The sequence below is a fragment of the Anser brachyrhynchus genome (genome assembly GCF_964034855.1).
Source record: "Anser brachyrhynchus genome assembly, chromosome: 2".
Classification (NCBI taxonomy): domain Eukaryota; kingdom Metazoa; phylum Chordata; class Aves; order Anseriformes; family Anatidae; genus Anser; species Anser brachyrhynchus.
The window spans coordinates 158513730-158534953 of record NC_137695.1 but is presented as its reverse complement, the minus strand read 5'-3'; the positions used below and the strand labels follow the sequence as shown (position 1 = coordinate 158534953).

At 39.2% G+C, this 21224-nt stretch overlaps 1 protein-coding gene across 13 annotated transcripts in view; it reads left to right on the top strand.

The window, feature by feature from the left end:
* TSNARE1 (t-SNARE domain containing 1) overlaps positions 1 to 21224 on the top strand; it is a 462256-nt gene that overhangs the window by 393408 nt on the left and 47624 nt on the right. For all 13 annotated transcript variants that reach the window (XR_013946781.1, XM_080580846.1, XM_080580849.1 and 10 more), the window contains one exon: positions 8067 to 8182. Coding sequence is in view for 12 of the 13 variants with exons in the window: in XM_080580846.1 (XP_080436972.1) it covers positions 8067 to 8162 (96 nt within the window). In the remaining variant the exon portion in view is untranslated. The remainder of the gene's footprint in view (positions 1 to 8066; positions 8183 to 21224) is intronic.

Sequence of the window (21224 nt, the reverse complement as noted above, 5' to 3'; positions counted from 1 at the left end):
ATCCATGTCTTTCTTGTGCTGGAGGCCCCAAACCTGGGTGTAGTGCTCCAGATGAGGCCTCACAAGGGCAGAGCAGAGGGGGACATCGACCTCCCTCCCCTGCTGCCCACCCCTCTGGTGATGCAGCCGAGGATGCAGTTGGCCTTCTGGGCTGCAAGCAGACACTGCTGGCTCATGTCAAGCCTTTCGTCCACCACAATCCCCAATAAATAGTCATTACGTGCTTTAAACTGCTGGCTAGATCTGCTACATAGAATTAAAACAGCTGCCAAAGGTAGGTGGCTTCATTCCAGTGCTGGGGGAAAAAAAAAATCCTCTTTATAGTGAATTTGAAAATCACATTGGAAGCCTATTGGATTGAAAGACATGATAGAAATGTAAGCCATTTTCATGTGTTATTATAAATGATGTTTCGGCCATTAAAAAAACAAACAAGGAACAACAAGTATATTAAGGGGATACAAAGGTTGCGGTGTGTATGGTCTCCACCAGACCCTGTTTGCTTTTGGGCAAATCAACACAGAAATCATTGTGCTTTTATCATTACCCTGATAACAGACTGTTGCAGGTGGTAAAAATTACTTGAGATTTTGAACTAGTCATGAGCGCACATGAACTGGGATCTTAGAGAAGCCTTACCTTTCCCAAAGGAGAGCCAGAATTTCCTACAAACACCCAAAAAATGCCCCCTCACTGACAGGGCAAACTCCTTTCTCCCTGTTCTTCTTCATATTCCCCATCTTGCTCCGAGGTGTGTAGGCACTAGAGAAAATGTTTGCATTGTCTTTTCCAGCATGGGACACTTGGACAGTTTTCTGTAGTTTTCTTCTTTGAATTGGCTCAATTTAAATAAAATACATAAAACAGCTTGAGAGAGATTTCTTGCTTGGAAAATGTCATCCTGAATGACCATCACTGGCTAAGGAGCTAAGTGGCAGAAAATTCAGTCCTCCCATAGGAAATGCTGAGGAACCGCACCTGTAGATGGCAGTTGGTTTCACCTGGGGTATACACCGAGAAGATCAATGAGCAAGAAGCGATTCATAAGAAGACTTGGAGGGAATGGAAAGACTGCGTAGAGTTAGTGCATATGGCAATTATGTAGACACGGAGTCACAAAAGGAAGTTTGAAATTGTCCCAAATGATGTGGAAGTCAGGGCACAAAAACAGTGTGACAAAGTAAATGATATTCCCTTGCTGGTGTGGGCTGGCCGTTTCCCGTTGCTATCAAATCTTGTAGGTTTTACTCATATGCAACTTGACTGATTCATACTCATTTAAATACACCAAAAGTGCTTAATAATATTACTGGCCTTTTCTAGTCTGTCTGCAGAAGCAGTGATATTTAATAGCAAATTCATTGTTACTCTATAAGGAAGCTTTACCATAAAGGTCACCAAATTTGGTCAGTGCATTTTAATTTGTACACACGGTAAAGGTCATATTCCTCACTGGTATTGCAATAACACAGTCTGTTTACTATCTTATCAGAAATGATTGTGTATAACTTAGCTGAGGGATTTTACCAGCGTAAATGGAATATAAGAACAAAAACAATAATGATGAAGACACTGGTGGAAGTGTAAGGGGAATTTTTCCCTCTGTATGTTTACATACCGCTTGAAGGTAAACATACGTCTATGGTCTGATTTTCTGCTGCATTACTACAATATTTCCTTTTTTTTTTTTCTTTTTTTTTTTTTTTCCCCACGAGAGCTTCACAGCCTTCAGCAGAGTTCCTGCTGGTGTATATTGGAGTGACAGTAGTTTCAGATTTATAATATCATTTCTGTATAAACATGTCCAAATGTTAATAAGGACCTGGACTCCCAATCCAGCAGACCTCAAATTAGCTTTCAAAATGCGTATTAAGGGCATAGACAAATGCTTTAGTGCAATTCCAAATGACCTCCAAGGGCAGGGTGAATGAAATTGTACGAACCTCTTTAATGTCACAAAACCCTCTCTACAGAGATTTGCATAAAAAATGTCCCATTTTATGTCAAACAGATTTGTTAATCCTACAGTGAAGGAAACAGTACTTGAAAATTAATCAAGGTGAGTTTTCATTGCCTGACAGGCCCTCAAAAGGACCTGACCCAAGGACTGGAGGCTGTTAGTATATGGTTTCTAAATTGAATCAATTTTGGTTTATTGTTTTATTGTGTGGTTTTATCTTTTTTTTTTTTTTTTTTTTCCTTTATGGGTTTGCAGGAGATAGATCTCTATAACAGAGGTAACTCTGATGATTCTTTGGACAACTAGTGGAATTGTACTTCCAGAAGCCCATGCAACGCTGGCTGTGATGGAAAATACTTCATTGTTTGCTCATTATTTAAAAACTGTGTTTAAAATATGCACAAGCATTTCTGCAGGTAAAAATGGATAGCCTTACTGGGTCCTTCTGTACTGAGTACAGGATGGCTTGTTTGCTCACTTACCATAATAACCAAAGAAATGAAGACTGAAAAATAGACCTCCTTTCCCTTGTGGCATATTCTTGCCCATATAACCTAACTGAAAAGTCTGGAGTATGTCAAATATTTACACTGTCTGACATTGCAGGAGGGAGGGACAAAGGTGCCTGCTCTTGGGCTAACCATCTCGGGTGACGCTATTTCTTTGATATCCTCATCCCTATCCTAGTCCATACCGTATGAACAGGGAAAGATGTAATAAGGAGGCAAGATATTGGTGAGACTGATGAAGCTAATGACAGCAACCTACCCAGGGCTTTTGTCCTGCAGGAGACCTAGGAAATGCCACAGCCCTGGAGTTGCACGGTATGTCTCTACTCTGAAGCAGTGTCTTATGCCCAGGAGAGACGACCTGTACTAGTACAGATCCCTGCCTGAACTAAACTGCATTTGTAGGGCTTTTGGCCTCTTTCCTAAAGCCAGTTCTAAAATCTCTATTTTCCCTGTAGATTCAAAAGTTTCCATGCATTGTTATATACTGTGAGGTCACTAGTGATGGGGAAAAAATGCAGTGTACATTATAAGCAATCCATGGAGGGTAGAGAAGCATGATGCTGCTTTTCCATATGTGAGTCAAAAAAATTATACAGGAACAGTTTTCTATGGACCCACTCTCCTTTTATTAATGCTTTGCCCCTAGCCAGCGTTTGAATCTCTAGCAACGAAACATTTCTTTCCTCCTTGTAACTGCATTTACTTTACTTCATCTTTCCAAGATGAAACTTGCTTTTCTGGGCCTACGGCAGTATTGGGCTTTAATAGTTTTTAATGACTTAACTATCTGTTGTGACATAATTAAAATGTCTTTTAACATTTCACCCCCAAGAGAGAAATATCTTCTAAGCTGTAAAACATGACCTGCAGCTTCCTTTATGAAACAATGAGGGAAAGGTTTCTTCCAGGCTCAGTCACATCCACTTCTCCTGTCAATATAAAGTACTCCTTAGCTGTGTCCCTAAATAGCCTTGCTCGTTCCTTCTCTGCTTTTCACTCCTCACTGTTTCACATGTGTGTTTAAAGAGCTTCTGTCAGGATTAAAATATATCTTTACCTATACTGTGTTACTAAAAATCCCTGAGAGCCTAGCAAAAATAACTGTAAAAAAAAGACATTTCTTCTCACTGCAGGATTAGGTGGTTGGAGGTGATTTTTCTTTTTTTCTTTTTTTTTCTTTTTTTTTTTGGGGGGGGGGGTTGTATCCCACATTGTATTCTTTTCATCTTGAGCAAATGTTAATAATGAAAATAGCTCCAGTTTAATCAACAGGTGCCTTGTATTATGGAAAATGGTCTTACAGCAGTTTGGAGCAGAGCTATAAAACCAGAGTAGTGCAACAGCATACCATTCAAGGTTCAGAATAAACTAATATCATTAAAATAAAATCAGATAATACTGCTTGCAGTTGTTTGTCCTACATTTTCCACCAGAAAATAATTCTTTCTTGTTGCCTTAAATTTGGCCCAAATTTGGCCTGAAATTATGTGTCAAGATGATTTCCATATCTCTATTTATTTATGCATTTTAATGGATAGTTAAGGGTAGTCAGTGTTTTCCAAAATGGAGTTCCTGTTGTCCTGAGGGCTTCCCCTACTGAAGACCAGAAAAGTCAAGTAGAATAAGCAGCAGCATTAATGCAGACAGTCTAAAAGAAAGATCTCCAGCAGCTGAGAAGTGAAAGAGTTGGAAAAAGACGAGTAAAATCAACTGTGGATTAGTTGGATGCATGGAAAATGTTATAAAAATGCAAAGCTCCCTGAAGAATTATGTCCCGAAATAAATGAATCATGTTACAGTTTGTGATTTTTTTTAACCTTTTCTTAATCTTTCTGTGGATGTATTTTTGCTGTTCTGTGACTACTAATTTTGAGGCAGAAACCTCGTAGTACCTTTCTCAGAGCAGTAAGGATCTTGCCCTGGGGAGAAATGATCTTTGGCTTTCCAAATCTGCATTTATAAGTGTAGATTGACCTTGATTCAAGAGATGGCATCATGATTACATAACCACATTGATATTTGGGATGGATGGTAATCATTATATGATTCTACTGTCATGAAAGCTCCCACGGGAATATTAGGAGCTTGGTGTTAAGTGAAAGGTTTAAACATTTTTGTGGTCTCATTTGAGCATGACTTTGATAGATGTCCTAAGAAAAACTAAGCTAATAAGTAAAAATGATATATACAGGGTGTACACAGTGTGATAATTACCCATTTACTGAACAAGGTAGAGATCTTGATGGGGAAAATATTTTTTTACTACTTGTATATGCATACCTGAAAAACCTGAACCATAGCACATCCTAGCTATAGAGTGCTTAGATTTCTTATGGTGATGTGTTTCCAGTATGCCTTGGTGCTTTAGGGTTACTAAAGATATATGTTTTTTTTTTTTTTTTGTCTTCCAACTTGCCTCCACAATTATGGTGGCATTAAGACATTGTATATAATCTCAGGTTAGCAATCACTCTCTGTTAACCTATATCAGGAGTAATAACTAGAGTTTATGTGTAATATTATTATGTATGCTGTTTATTATTGTATATTTCTGTAACATTTGGGTAAGGGTGCCCATGCCATGGTCTGCAGATCCTATCTGATGAACAGAACAATCTGTTGCCCTTCCTGCTATGTGCTAACATCCTTCTCCACTAATAAGGGCTCTGATAAGCTTGCAAGAGCCATGTGAACAATCTAGGTGTTGAGGGATCAAGTTATACGTGAAGGGCTGCTGGCACAGTCCTTTCCATGGCAGTATGTGCATCTGTACCTTGAAGGCAACCACTGCCTTTTGCTAGTATATCAGTATTTTTGCATCTAAGTGACAAAAAGCAGTTGGGGTATATGGCCATCCTTCCTCAGTGTGTGTAGAAAAGCTTGTGGCAATGGTCAGGACTCAGAGGCTGTGCTTCTACTGCTCCTACAGCACATGCAGATTTATGAGTGGAGACTAAAGGGACTCAAAGAACTGAACATTTTCCTTACTGAAATATAAACTAAAGAAAGAACTCAGAATTAACAGGAGAATCCTGCAGTACGTTATATGGCTGCGAAGGACAGTAATACTTAATCCAATAAGAGATGTTGTAAACATAGTAAGAATCATTATCCTGACTTACCAGCCAGGACAAGGTCATAAAATGTGAACCAAATACCACAATACAGGCTTGGCTGCATCTCTCCTACCCTCTGATTAGTCTGTTTATGGTCCAGTTTGTTGCTTGCCTTAACATCGTTTAAAAGAAAAAGAAAATAAAAAGAGTGTGTAAAGTACAAAATAAGAGTGAATGTAACTTTGCAATGATAGAAAGAGCAAAACAAGGGAACCTCTCTGCAAATGGACGGATGTAAAAACCATATGAAGTAATACCATACAGCCTTTGAGACTCTCATTAGGAATATTAGACTGCTGCTGGAATCTAAGTGACCTATTAGCATCCTCTCTCTGCTGACAGAACAAAGGCTCTGGCATTGTAGAAGTGGACGAGGACATCTAGGTGTTTTAAGATAATCTGCAGTTTTAAGCAGAGGTTTCCTGGTTTACCTTGGAATTAACTGAGGTTAAAAGAAAAGAGGATGCTGTAGCAGCCCTGTTATCTCATGCACTCCATTTTAAGAATGCATCTAAGTTATCTAAGACTGCAAGAACCACTGTGAAGAAACATCATTTAGTGGGTGAAAAAGGTTGTTAAAGAGAGAGAACTAGTCCAACCATATTCTTCCCAATAAATAAGTCACAAGAAACTGATCAAAAAGTGTGAACAAAGGGGTGCCCCCAAGCAGAGTTTTAGGGCAGGGGGAATAGTCTCGCTCCACTCAGTCCTGCCTTGCATTCCTGATAAAAAGATCCTTCTTAACACATGCAAATGGAGAGATATATTCACAGCATCTATTTTTTTTTTTCCAAACTCAAAGAAAACATTTCTGTGTGAGTAATTGAAAAGCAAATGGAGAACCAAGATGGATCATTGATTATCTGCTATGGACGTAGGGCAACATGGCATTTGTATTTCATAAGAAATAATAACCTGGAAATCCACACTTTAATAAAAGCCACCAGTTCAGTTGGCGATTTTTTCTAGAGGAGAGGACAGACCATGAATTACAGAGTTCCCCACTGGAAGTGCATCTCCAGCTCTTCATACAAAAATGTATAGGCTCCAGGAGGGTTGCAAGAGAAGGAAGCAGTGGGCTTTGAAGCTTAGATGGAGGAGATGAGTTCCCTGGCACTTGCAGTGTAGGCCAAAACTTCTGTTGAAGAAGATAGCTGTAGGGAACAACAGCTCTATTGGAAACGTAATTCAGTGCAGAGAGGTGTAAACTGGTTAGCAAAGAATTTCAAACAGACCGTCAGGGCTGATTATACCAGGGAAAGAATGGAAGGAAAAATAGATCAGGAGTATTAACATAGTGTTTCCAATGAGATAGTTGTTTTAGTTGAAAGGTAAAGAACTCTGCACAAATGTGGTTGGTTTATCAGGGCAAGATGTTGTTTTCAGGACTGGTGTCTAGTTGATATGGTCTCAAGGAAAATGTGGGAACTTACTCCATGTTTCATAGCCGTTATTTTTTGTGAGTCAGATAAAAGGATTCCTGACAGAGTGGGATTGCAAAGAGCTATTTCACACTGTGAAGAGCTGCCATAGATTGCAAAGAGCTGCCTTTGAGAAACAGCCTTGAGACAGGTTGAGAGCTTGTAGATAAAAATTAAGGACCAGAACAATAAAGGACACCTTGGGGTTGGGGCCTACTACAGGCCATGTGATCAAAGATTGCCTGTTGATGGGACCTTCCTGCTTCAGCCACAATAAGCATTGCACTCGCATGCTCTCATCCTGATGGGGGATTTCATGCACCCAGATATCTTCTGGGAAAGCTACACAGCAGGCTGTAAGACTCCCGGAGTGCACTGAGGATAAATTCCTGGTCTAGGTATTAGACAGACCAACCAGAGAAGCATTACTGGACCTGGTGCTTACCAATGCAGACCAACTTATTAAAGAGGTTAAGATTGGAGGTAGTCTGGGCTGCAGTGACCACTCCCTGGTTGAGTTTGTGATCTCAAAGAATCACTGGGCCTGGCAAAGAAATAGTGAAGCAATAGTGAACTGCAAGTTTGCAGACAACACCAAGCTGAGTGGTGCAGTTGATTCAACAGAAGGAAGGGATGCCATCCAAAGGGACCGAGACAAGCTTGAAAAGTCATCCCACATGAACCTAATGAGGTTCAACAAGTCCAAGTGCAAGGTGCTGCACCTGGGTTGGGGCAATCTTGGACATGAGTACAGACTGGGAGAAGAACTCATTGAGATCAGCCCTGCAGAGAAGGACTTGGTGGTTCTGGTCGATAACAGGCTCGACATGGGCCAGCAGTGCAGAGAAGGTGATTGTATTTAAGAGGATTTCCCTTGTAAAGGGAGATTCAGGATCATCCAGCAGGATGTATCAGTTTACAAAGACACAAGTCCACTGTGTTGTATTGACTTGTTTCAGATAGTCACAGCAATGGAAGAATTCTGTCATGAATCTACCCTCCATCTTCTCATTCAGAAATCCATACATTTATTTCTTTGTCTTTCTCCTTTTTTCAGCTACGAGCCAGGAAGATGAAGTGCTGTCTTCTCTCTGCTGCTTTGGCCGTTCTGCTCTTCATTGTCATAATCATCGCGGTCTCAGTCAAACGCTGATCTGGTGACTGTTTCCACAGGTAAAAGCCTTTAACTAACTTTTCTCATACTCTGTAAGGTAGTTGGGAGACAACTCAGGAACCTGATAATGGTAAGAAAGATTTATCTTAGCTTGTGGGTTCAGGTCTGGCCTAGGAAAATTATTTCCTTTAAAGGGCATTTGAGCTTGGAAATAGAATACTTAGTGGATTCTTAAATGTATGCCAAGGTGGTATTCAAACTAAACATCTTTTTTATCCTTTTCTCTGCTGATTATGTTGTATTTGTTTGTTTGTTTTTAATATGTGGATTTTTAGAAATACTAGTTAATATATCCTAAATCCACTAAATTTGAAGTGCAGAAATGGTGTTAAAGACCCCAGATTGGCAATCAGGGTCAGGAATGGCAATCTGGCATCCTACAGATATGCTGAGATGTTGCAAAGTGCACCCAGAGAGATGCTGGAGCCAAAGTCTCCTGAGGAGCACAGGAGATTGCAGTACAGACAATAAAAAAAAAAACGTTGCTCTGGATCCATCCCTAAAAGAAGTATTAATCTTTACTGGAGAGACTAGGCTGTAAGCTTTCCAAGATAGATGGGATGTAAAAACAACTTTCTAGAAGCAAAAGAAATATCCTCTAAGAGGAAACCATAAGGCCAAAAAGAAAAAAAAAAATGTTTTGCTTTTCTCATTCCTCATTACTTTAGGAGACTCAGTTGTTTCACCTTTAATCCCTGTATGATACAAAGCATTTCTAGGTGTCTGTTTCTTTAGAAGGTTGGCAGGCCATTATTCATGGAAAGATTATCAGATTTACAGAATTTCTACCACCGGGCTCTGATGTTCCATCTCCGTGTGTCTGCTGCCATAGCAAGGTTTCTAACTGGTAATGCCAGAACCCAAGAGTATCAGTTGGACTTTCCCCCAGGCTGCAGCTAGGACCCCTAGGCAGAAAGCAAAGAGGGTGCAAGGACGACTTTTAGTTTAGAGACCTCTCCTGTCCCACACAAATTTGTGTGAAGCCTGTGTGATATCACTCCTGTACTTAGTAGATACTGCATTATACTGAGGCTCACTGAGACCTTTTCTATAATTAAAGCAGAGATTTCTTAGTCTGAACTCTCTTCTGGAATGACCATGGAGAAAGCAAAAAGGATTGATAGATTTTGTTTATTGCTTCCCTGTTTCTGGTAAGGCTGCCCTTCCATCTCAAAATGAAGTCATTGCGCTTTAATATGCCTTCTTTCTAAAATGTGCTATCAAAAGAAATAGCAGGTGTTCGTTCAAAATAAACCCAGAAAGACAATTCTTCACAAAACGTATACTTACGCTGTGGAACTACTTCCTGTATGACATTATGGATGCCAAAATTTGGGTAGAAAAAGGGCTTGGACCATCAAGTAGCAGCTTGCTGGTTCTGCATGAGGATATTCATGAGCCCTGTATCTTCACTTGCATACTTACCTAAGTTTTTGGCCACTGCTGAAGTGGGGAAGGTGTCTGTGAAGTGGACCTTAAGACAAAAGAATGTGGATGTTCTTGGGGTCTTTTTATTATAATATATATGTGCATATATTATATATATATATATATTTATGCCTCTTTTACATGACACACGCTGCTTAGGGATGCAGATAGTGATCTGTCCTGCTGATTTAAATATAGAGTAACTACAATAATTTTAGTTGCATTACTCTGGTTTTACTCTGCATTAATCTGGTTTGAAAATGTGATCCCTCATGGCAATTTATAAGATAATAAAATTTGGTTCATATATGCTTAAATATTCTCAACTACTAGAAATCACAAATCTTATCAACAGTTGACTAAATCTAGACACATTTTAATTTAAATCCCTTAAGCAGATAGTCAGAGAACCAAAATATTCTAACAATAAAACTTCATCCAAAAGCTAGATCTAATCTTCTGCTAAAAGATCCATGTCTTGAGGGAAGTGAAGCTAGAGATCTTAATGAAAGCCCCAGGAAAAATACAATGCCGTACTTTGTCTCATCAGTTGGGAAAATAATTATTAAGTTTAAAGCATGAGTTACTTTCCAGCAGTACAAGTTCAGGCAAAAAATGTACAGAGTTATATTGAAAAAAAAAAAAGTATATTTTCTAATCATTATAAACTGTTCTTAATCCACATTGACTCCAAATGTTGTACAGCAGATTTCACATTTAGATTTAGAAGATTTCAAATCCGGAGCATTTTCAGGATTTCCTTGTCCATGTTTCAACTACCTCAACAAACTGTTTCATATAAAACCCCCTTGCATACTTTAGGGAGATAGAGAGCAGCTGGGTTTTAGTATATAGCTCGACATGACAGTTCAGATAAAATAAAGGGAAGAAAGCGAGTTAGGGAACTGGTTACAAAATACTCTGAATTGGCAAAGGACACATAACTGAATAAAATCCCAGGTTTAGTAATGGCCAACCAGAACTTCCATTTAACACATCACCAAACAATTTTTTTCTGTGCTGGATCAGGAAGAATCCAAAAGAAATGCCACCAAGTACCCCACTGAAGCAGTTCAAGCCCAATCTGCATGATATTCAGGCTGTGTTTCTTTAAGTTTCACAAGTACAGCTACACTGAGAAATCTGAAGGTCACTGTGCAGTGAGTTAAAGGACTGAAATGACGCCATTAGTATCTATGATCACTAATGATCATTATGATCATTAACATTAAAAGCTGCTTCTTTTCTTTTCTTTATTTCTATTTTCTCAATAATGATGCTGAATCAACAGCTCTCCTCAAAAAGACAAAAAAGCACTTATTTTCTCACCACAAATCAGACATGAATTTGGCAGAAGTGCCATTACTTCCATAGGAAAGATCATTTAGCGAATCTTGAAAAACACAAAACACTTTTTCCCGTGACTTTCCCAAGCAGCAGTGGCACCATCAGCTGCTGCCTAAGTGCGTGCAGAGAGACCAGCTGTTCAGGAGAGCTCTGAGCCCTGACTTCTGCCTGGCGAAGCCCTTGCTGTAAGTATGTCACTGCTCCCTTAGGGCGGTTTAGTCTGGCAGAGAGAGAGAGTAGAGCATCTACGGAGGACGTGGAGAAGCTCCTGGGGACTTATGTCTTTATGTTTGTTTGCTGACACCTCAGGAAAATAGCCCAGGAACTTTTGGGTCACGTTGCTCATATTGTAGCAACATCGCAGCTGCTCTTTTTGCTGTTATTTTACATCAGTAAACCTCTTAAAAGGACAGTATCACAGTCGCAGTCTGAAAGAAGTCCCTCATTTAACAACGTCTTTGTCTAAACTCACGATTTCTTAGCCTAAATAGACCTTCTGTGTCCTCTGTAGTTTTTGACTCATTTAGATAAGTGTACAATTGCACAAAATGGTGAGCAAGACTGCTGGAATCTTAAGTCCAAGGCATTTTTTTGATAGGAAAAAAGAGGTGGCAAAATTTGAGAAAGATGCTATATGTACATGACATTTGGGAAATACGCTTTCCAATGAGAACTAAATCATCTCCATGTATTTATCCAAAGAAAGAGAGAAAGAAAGATGGCTTAACTGTAGCAGACCCTTGTTTTTTGGAAGAAGTCATTGCAGCAGAAGGTGCCTTCCCTGCTTCTAAGACACGCTTCAGTCAGACAAAGGTTGCTGGAATGAGTACATGGACTTTGTAAGGTCCTTAAACCCTGTGAATTTACTCTTCTTTCTAGCATTAGGATGTTTCAGTTACGGTTACTGATGCAATGTTTGACTGTGATCCACAGCTATGGAAGAGCAGAGCAACAGCCAAGCGTACAAGAGATCATTGAGCACAATTTTCTCCCAGCCCACATCAACTAGAAGTTAGAAGACTTCCTAATCCAGGAAGTAGTTCATTAACAACCACTGATGCATTCCTTTCCTGTTAATTTGACCAGTTCTATATTGGACCATCACAAACTTCTAAAAAATATACTGAGCAAGGAGTTCCACTCTTATTGCAATCAATAGGTAAACTTTAGTGTACAGTTAAAAATCCCTCTTGGCCAGCAGGGCTGTAGTCCATATGGAAAAGCAATAATCAGGCTCCAGGTATCTGTTTCCTGAACAAGCAACTGTCTTGTTTTGAATTTAAATTGAATTAATCTTTCTAGAAAACTGGAAAATATTGTTTTAATTTGTTTATTTTTTTTCTCCTTTGCAATCACAATTTTCTTTGCCTAATTCATTTACTGGCTTATTACGTGGTTAAATGTTTTCTGTATCCTGACCAATGAGAATGAGATTCAGACAACTGATTTCATACAGTCCATCTTTTTGCCCTCAAAGGGCAAAACAAAGACAGTTTTATTTCATTGTTTTGCTTTTGCTTTTTAACTTAATATCATGGGGCTTTACTTATTGTCTCTGTCTTTCCAAGTCTATATATGGTTAAATAACTACACATGTGTTTCAGTTTTCAAGCTTGTTTCAGTGTCTTGAGCTCTGTGGGGTTCTTAATATTTTTGACAGCTGTCATTCAAACTCTAAAATAATTCACCCCTATTCCCAGGCTGTGGTGTTACTGCCATGCTTTCCCTGAAGCACAATCAGAAATCACTAACTTTTCAATATCTTCTTTTCTCTTTGTTTCCTATTTTGTAAAGTTTCCTATATTTACAGTCAGGTGTCATTTTTTGTCAATTCAATACTTGTGCTTTAGTCTGTAATTAATTGCTCAGATCCTGGTATCCTTGCTCGATTTTTTGTTCTGGCAAGGAAAACTGAGGTGCATTCTGATTCTGCAGAAACTTTTGTGCTGTGAATTTAAACCAGTCAGAAATGAGATCTGAATTTTTTACTGATTAGTATTTTAATGTGTCTGTTTTTAAGATCTGGCCCCATTTCTTAATTTAAGCTAACATTTATATTCTTCAAGACTTTCCTGATTCCAATTCCAATGTCCTCATCTACGCTTCTCTTAACTAAATTATTTCCATGACAGCCAGTTGAAATCTGAGGTGCAGATATGTAGAAGAAAGAATTGATTACCAGTAGAAAGTGAGATTTTTAAGAGACGAAAGTCTGCTTTATGCAAAAGTCTTTCAAAATAATAGCAAGAAATATAAAAGTGCCAGGAAATAGGTGGATTTATTTCTGTGAAATTCTCTGAGTTTTCACCAATTAAGCAAGCCTTCAAACAGATGAACATTTTAATGGGATATCACATGATTGGGTTACTGTGGTTGAATGCATTTCAGGTTGACCTTGATAGTTGTCCATTTGCACACTCTTAGGTCTTTGCAAGCATCATATAATGCCAGGTTGTTAATTCTGCTGTGAAAAGAGCTAAGGGAGGATATATTATGCTGCCTTCACCTTAGACTGAAAGCCCCCACATAGGCAGCTCCTGAAGCCTAATTAATGTATAGTAATATGAATTCATTAATTTGAATCCAAAGTGAGTAGGACTTCTGAGCAATCAGCAGCTTTCTTTGCCCTGTCTCAGTTTTCTGCACTGGTTCTTTGCAATTGGTAGGAAAATGGAGTACTCCCACTAAATGCTTGTGCACAGTGCTGACCCTTCAGATGGATGGAAAGTCTGTGATCCGAATTTACAGAAGCAATCTGCAAACATTAATTATTTGTTCTTTGTGATGCTTTTAAACTTTAGCCATGATGACACACACATAAGGACCTGACAGAAGAGACTGATCTTCAGTTCAGTGCACTTGGTTTCTACTGCAATAAATGACACAAAAATGGTCATAGCATGTTTTTTGTCCATGCTTCAGACCAACGGTCTTTGATTCATGCCAATAACCTTTCTGGACTTGGATTCTGCGTCACTTACAGGTGCTTGAGGAAAGACCGTGAAAAGATCAAGAAATACCAGATGAAATTGTGGTCCTTCCTTTAACTGCCTAAATATGGCTTTAGGTGCCTAAAATTGAGGTTCTAACTTGGAAAAGACTGTCCTAAAGTGTATATCCAAAACCTTTGAATGAGTTAGACACAAGTGTCTTCCCTATTTATACTCTTATTTCCTCAGGAGTAGAGATGTCTGGTTGAGGGAACAGTTGGTGTTTTCAGTATGATTAATGGCCCAGTAGAGTTCTCTGAGGCATAAATCACTAGCCCCATGAGAAAGGAGGATTAGGCTCTCTACAAGAGAGACACAGATTTATAAACTGTTCTCAGCATGACTCCACCCCTGTTAAGTGATATTTTCAATTGGCAATGCTTGGGTTTTCTGTCTTGTTTAACCTCCCAAATCAGGGAGATCTTGGTGTTGTGTGAGGTACAAGAACAGAGATGAGTCCAGGGAAGGGCATTGTTCCTCCTGGTCTCCCTTGGCTCTAAAGTATGGGTGGTATATGATTTTTTTCGTTAAGGTATAAACAGCTTCCCTTCTCTTGAAAGCAATTCCTTTTGCCCTGGGAATGATGGGGAGGTGAACAAGGTTTCTGTCGCTGAGAGCAGAGCTTGGTGTGTGGGCCACCAGGAGGCCAGTTCTGCGCTGGCACGTATTGATCTGGAAAAAGACACAAATTTTGTGTCTTTCATCACCATTTCAGATATTCATCACCAGTATCAGCTGGTTCTGTTATATTGGAAAGCTTTTGCGTGTGAAAGAGAGTTTGAAAAAGAGGTCTCCAGTGCTGGCAAGTGATAGATCTTCACTTTCCCTACTCATAATATCAAAACACTGTTATTATTGCTTTTTTTTTTTTGCCTTTTTTTTTTTTCCTCAAATAACCCAGAAATTCAATCTTAACAATGTAGCCTCTGAGAACAAACTTTTTTCCATCAAAACAACTTTGACAATGTTATAGCTCCAAAATCAGCTGCAAAGACTGCATCTTCATGGTTTTTTTTGTTTGTTTGTTTGTTTGTATTTTCCCTTCTGTGGACATGCACAAGCTAGTATTAAATAGAAGCTCTGAGGATATTGGGTTTTGATACACTTAGGTATTCTACCTACCTGTGTTCTTGAACAGATTTTGAATAGAGCAGCATATAGTTCACAGATGCCACTCATTAAATGTCAGGATGTTATTCTTATTGGTATGCAAGTTGCTTGAAAGTGTTCCATGAATACTGTCCTTGGCGGTGGTGTAAAGCCAAGTAATTTTGGATCAGTGGGCTCTGGAAGAAAACCAGAAAAAACAGCATACTAGGTTTTCTTTGATAACAGTCTGTTAAAGAAGAAATATTTTGGTAATTGAGCTAGAGAAACTGGTGTCCCAGCAGGAAAGCCTCTTAGAAGAGCAGAACATCTGTGATTATTGCTGGTCATGAAGAAAGATGTGTATTGAGGGGACTGTGGTTTGGTGTCCATGAGTTCGTTGTGCTTCTCAGTTGTTTGCAACTTAACAACTTAATGTTTGACGAGTTAGTTAGTATTTACATGTCATAGAAAAATAATTATAAGTAATAAAATATACTCATCAAGTGCTGTGGTTTATCCCAGCAACATGCACTGAAGTTCTGGTGGTGGTCATCCTCGCTGGAAGATGGCCTTGTTCTACAACGTGCTGTAGCTTCTTGTGTTCTCCAGTACAACCAAGTTGCTCTCTTGAAACAACCATAATGCTCTAGGAAGTATTATTTGAACCGGAGAGTGAAATCAGATAAAAGCTGTTTCAATGGACTCTGTTTCTTCATAGGCCTTCATTAACAGGAAAAAAAAAAAGTTAAAAAATCCCGCATGACTTCAGACCCAATTGAGTTACAATTTAGTAGTTGCCATGTCTTCATTAGATATCCACTTCCTTGGGTTATCTTAGAAATATCCACATCTTGATAATATTATGTCTGTTTAATATATAAATAATAAAATTCTAATTGCCTTTATCTCTGTGTTGTAAGATTCTCAAATTGTCTTTAAAATAAGAATTATAATTCCACCATACTCGGTGAATTTTCTGAAATATCCTTTTTAATTTCATTAGGCTTTAATAGGAGTTGGAATCTGCTTCACAACAACCTTTCCTTTACAGAACATGTTTCTGCTCTCAAAATAGCCTTTTTAGACGTATCAGGAGAAGGGGTCTTTTGACTTAAGTAGTCATTGAAGAAATAACTGTCTTTATTTTCTAAAGACTCGTAGAGAGATGGCTCTTTTACTTCAGTTTAAAGAAGTTGCTTAAGCTTTGAAAGGTTATTAATTCCCCAATTAATAGCCATAATTTTACACTGAAATAGCTTTTTACATTACAGTGTCAAATCACTTTGCTGTATAGAGCATAACCCATTTTCGTTTTTCTCAGAACTAGATTATCAGGAATTACTATGTTGAGGTTCTCTACACAGAGACACCGTAGTTACAACTGTGCCTCTCAAGTGAATCTGATCATCCCAACTCAGAAAGTGAGCAAAGTTTCTTGTTACTGAAATGATACACGAGGTGGAGTAGAGATAGAGGTAGATCATTTCAGTTTTCATATTACGGTGGTTGATTGAATTACCTCTTGTAAGCTGTCCACTATAGCTGTCCATGTACAGCCTGCTGAGAGTGCAGAGTAAAATGCATTAGTTTTGATGTCATGTCATCAAAACACTCTAAGAATAACATCCCATCCGTTGCTGCCTCTCCACCGACAAGCAGTAACTCATTAAACAGCAGTAATTTGATCCCTTTGGATTGTCTGCCTAGTCTTTAGATAAAAAAAGTCTTACAGTCTGTGGTATGTTTTTGAGGCATCTGCTTTTTCTTCTTCAAGTTTGAGAGTGCTAGAGTGCTTACAGAAGAGGAATAAAGCAGCAGTATCTTGAGCACCCTCTGTGCAGTTTTGGACTGAAGGGATTTTTGAAAAGAAAATAAAGCCCACCCAATTTAAGGCTCTGATAATAATTGTCTGCATTGCTCTTTGCTTTTTTTTGTTGTACATCTTCTTACTCCTTCAACCCCCAAGCTTCCAAAATGCAAGTGCCTTACAGATCACAGAATGGTTGAGGTTAGCAGGGACCTCCAGGGATCATCTTGTCCATCCCCCTTGCTCAAAGCAGGGTCACCAAAGCAGATGCTCAAGACTGCGCCTGGCCAGGTCCTGAGCACCTCCAAGGATGGAGACTGCACAACTTCTCTGAGCATCCTACTTCTGTGTTTGACAGCCCACAGAGTCAAAAAAAGTTCATTTCTTACATATAAGTGGAATTTCCTTTATTTCCTTTTGTACAAGGATTGTTTTCCTGATGTCTAGTCCTGAGTTTTTTAAAAGTGATTGCTGTAGGAAGAGCATTCTGGCTGATTATTTTGAACAAAATTGTCCTTAGTTTTACAACTACCATTTTTTATTATGTTTACAACATGCAATTAAGGATTCCTATTAAATGTTCCGTACAAGGCAGATCCCAATAACCAATATTTATTTACATTTTTTTCCAGAATACAGGATTAAAAAGAGTACAGAGGACAAATTTAATACAAGAGAGAAGCTATAAAAACTACATTTCAGCTTTTATGAGCAAATTTGGGTGTTTATTGGCCTAGGAAATTTTTTTTCCTTTGACTCAAATATTGTTTTGGGGTGACAGACACACAAACTTCCTGGAATCTCCTTAATTTGTAGCAACTTCTCTTTTATTAAGTTATGTATTCCAAAGCATATCTTGTTAACAACTAGTATATAGCAAATATATTTTCCAAGCTTATTAGTACAGAAAGAATTGTAAGTGGCTTCTATAGTTCATTAAGGCTTATTTATTTTATAGTTCATTAAGGCTAATTTTATAAGTATAAAATATATTTTAATAGCCATTTTTGCCTCAGTTTTTTTATGTTTCTCTGCCCCCTACCGCTAGCAACAGCTTCTGATTTTCTTCTTTGGTGCTGGATAATTTGCCACTCTGTTTACTGTGAAATACTTAGTGATGGCTTTTAATCAACAGTTTTGCTGGGCAGTAGCAGATGCTAATCTTCAGTTAGACACATATTCAGTTGTGTCAGACATACATGCTTTCTTGGGGTCAAAAGGGCCAAGGAATTTGATTTCTGCTCTCTTGATCCAGAACACTGGATGTTCTCCTTGCTGTATGTACAGAAATTTATTTGTGTGTACAGATATGATTAAAAAAATCTGTAACTTGATTCAGTGACTGCCTTGAAACCCAGAATAGGTCCAATTTACACATAAAATTTGTATCAAGAGAGGAAAAAGGAATGTGGGTAATGTTTTTTTTTTGGTTGTTTGTTTGTTTTAGGATGGCCATGTTAGTAAAATCCTTTAAAGTAAGTTTTATCAATGTGCAGTATATTGTTTAATACAATCAAAGGATATCACAGTTGTTTAACTTAGGGTTAAACTTACTGCTCTGGAGAGCCAATTTTCCAGCTTGGATTTGAAATACATAATTTTTTTTCATTGATGTTTGTAATGAGATGTTATAATACTGACTTTTCTCCTGCCCTTTGCTCAGTATCTTGCTGAGCCAGAGGGTACCTTGCTTATCCGTGGCAGATATGTGCTCGATAGATACCGCATTGCTAAAGATAGTTAGATTTTTCGTGGCTGGCAGTCAGGTTTTCTGACAGATCACAGGGGAATATTCTTCATCTCTAACGCATGCTTGTTTGAAAAGAAACTTAACAGCACCAGTAACTTAAATCTAGTCCAGTTATCTCAGAGAAATACTGATGCACAGCTTGGCAAAGGGAGCCATCCACGTCAGTTGAGACATACTGGGGAACCCCTCTCTCTCTTTTCTTATGTCTTTTGAACTTCCAATAAATACTTGGGTATTTATTGATGAAAAGACCACAGTTGGATCATTCTGCTTGTCATACCCATGTCTTTGCTCTCAAGCAAAGGAACAGCGCTTGTTTAGCTGCCTGTCCCAGCAGTTATTTATACGTGTGTAACAGTGAAGCAACTACAAGATAGACAAAATGGAGGCCCCTTCTGCATGTCACATCACCTGATTTACGGTAGAAAGCCTTGGTTCAAATCCTTATTCTGGGGTCGGGGCAAGATCTGGGTTTGAATTCCCATCTAAGTAAAGCCAGAGGAACACTATGAGGAGGACTAAACTGTTTTCCTTCCTTCTTGTGGGATTAGAGGCACCGATGTGGCAGTGTTCAAGGACAGACGTTTTTGTAATTCATTTGCACAGGACACCAGCAGAAATTAAGTCTCATTTAATTGTTGACAAATGTAGATGAAGGAAGGTAGTTATCTTGGACATTTTTCCTGCTTAACTTGTGAGTATACTGTATTTTATAATCTGCTGACATCTTTGTTTTTAATACTGTGTTCAACTGGTGATTTCAATACAATTTTCTATGGTGAAAAATTCATTTTGGTGAAGTCCACACATTAATCCTTTGCTAAAGCATGGGACACACCACCATGAGTGTGCAAACGTGCACCCCAAGCCCGATGTTCTCAGCAACATTAAAAAAATGACCTTGGGGGGGGGGGGTTGGAATGAGGTCATGACAATGATTACAGTGAAGGATAAAAGTAGGGATTGCTTCAGTTATGAAGAGGAATGAAATAGCATGAAGTTAATCAGCCGCCGGCCTTCTCTTCCAGTTTCTTGGAGCTGGAGGACCAAGCACTGACAAGAGCCGTAAGCATTGTGTGCATACATTCGGATGTGTGTTTTGGGTGTATGTGTTTTCCTGTTCATATCTGCATCTGCACATAGAGACCTCTGTTAAAAACAGACTGATTTCACTATCAGTATCTTGCAAATTGGATACTATTGTTTTCAATTGCTTATAAAATGAAGGTCTTTAGGATTACTTCCTATTGTGAGTAAGCCCTGAATGCTCTCCCTTTGGGAACATTTATGCAAAATGAAGAGATGGCCGTTCTTTCTATTTGTATTTTTTGTAATGAGTGGTTGTGAGGGCTGCTTTTGTCTAAACACCTAGGAAGTTAATGAGCTTACTTCCATGGGCATAGGAATCTCACTGTGAGTCCCTGTAATCCTTTTTTTTTCTGGTAAGACCTTGTGGAGACATGCAGTAGAGAAACGCTCCTCAGTAGCCATGAAAGCGGTTTCCCATCTTGCAGATTACTCCACCACTTTTCTTCTCTCATCCCGAGTGACACTGAAATTGAAGCACCTGTTTCCGTTGTCAAAGCACCTCCGTGCAAGACAGGTGTCATGAAGTCCCCAAAGAGCCAGCAGAGATCTGGACAATGAAGCCTGAACACCAATTCATCTGCCTGCTTCACAGGGCTCTGTGCACTTGTCCACATGCATATGTCTACAGTTATTTTGAGATTCCCAAAGCTACATCACCTGGATCCCAGCTGTCAGTCCAGGAGGCCGTGGGTGTCACTTGTCATAGCTCCTAGCCCCACATAAATGTATTGTATACCCTAGTAAGTCTCAAATGGCACGAGGTGGTTGACTGCAGGCAACTGATTTGAGCCCTAAAGGTCTGATATGGAGCAGTTTGCTCTGTGGCCTTCATGGTCTGCCTTGTCTGGCTGTCCTGTGACCGTAAGTGTAGCTTGAACACCCACTGCACATGGAGACAGCACCAAGCTGATGCCTGAAGTAGGTGCTTTAATCCTCAGTCATGAGTGGAAGTGCCATTCGGATTAAACAAAATGAAAACGATCTGAAACATGATCCGGAGGTAGAAATCCATTCAGAAGTCAAGATGGGTGTTCCTAAGAAAAAGGGGTGCTTTTGGGCTTCATGCTGTGACTGTGCATGGGATGGACTGAATGTGAGCCGGACTGATAAGGTTTATACGTGTCAACTGCAGATCTTCTGCAGAAAATATGCTGCCTCCAGGCTGCAGAGTTTTTAACAGCGGAAGGGGCTGGAAACATTTCAGTTGATTTTAGCCAAAATGACAGATAAAAGGACTCGCAGGCTGGGGCTGCATCTAATACGACACTAATTCATCTGTCAGCCCTGATACACATTTTCTCCTTGCAGTAGAGATCCAGAGTGTGTGGGTTCGTTGTTTTAGCAGGAGATGGCCAATCTTTTCAATCTTTTGAGCAACATAATGTTCTAGTATTTCTCCTCACTTCCTACAAAGGAGAAGTCATGGGAAGGAAGATGCAAACGTGATGAGGCCAGCGGCAGTGACAAGTAGTGGGGAAAGGTGATGCTCATGGATTATTCCACATACTGTCTCTTGCATCCTCCCGGTTCCTGCATCTTCC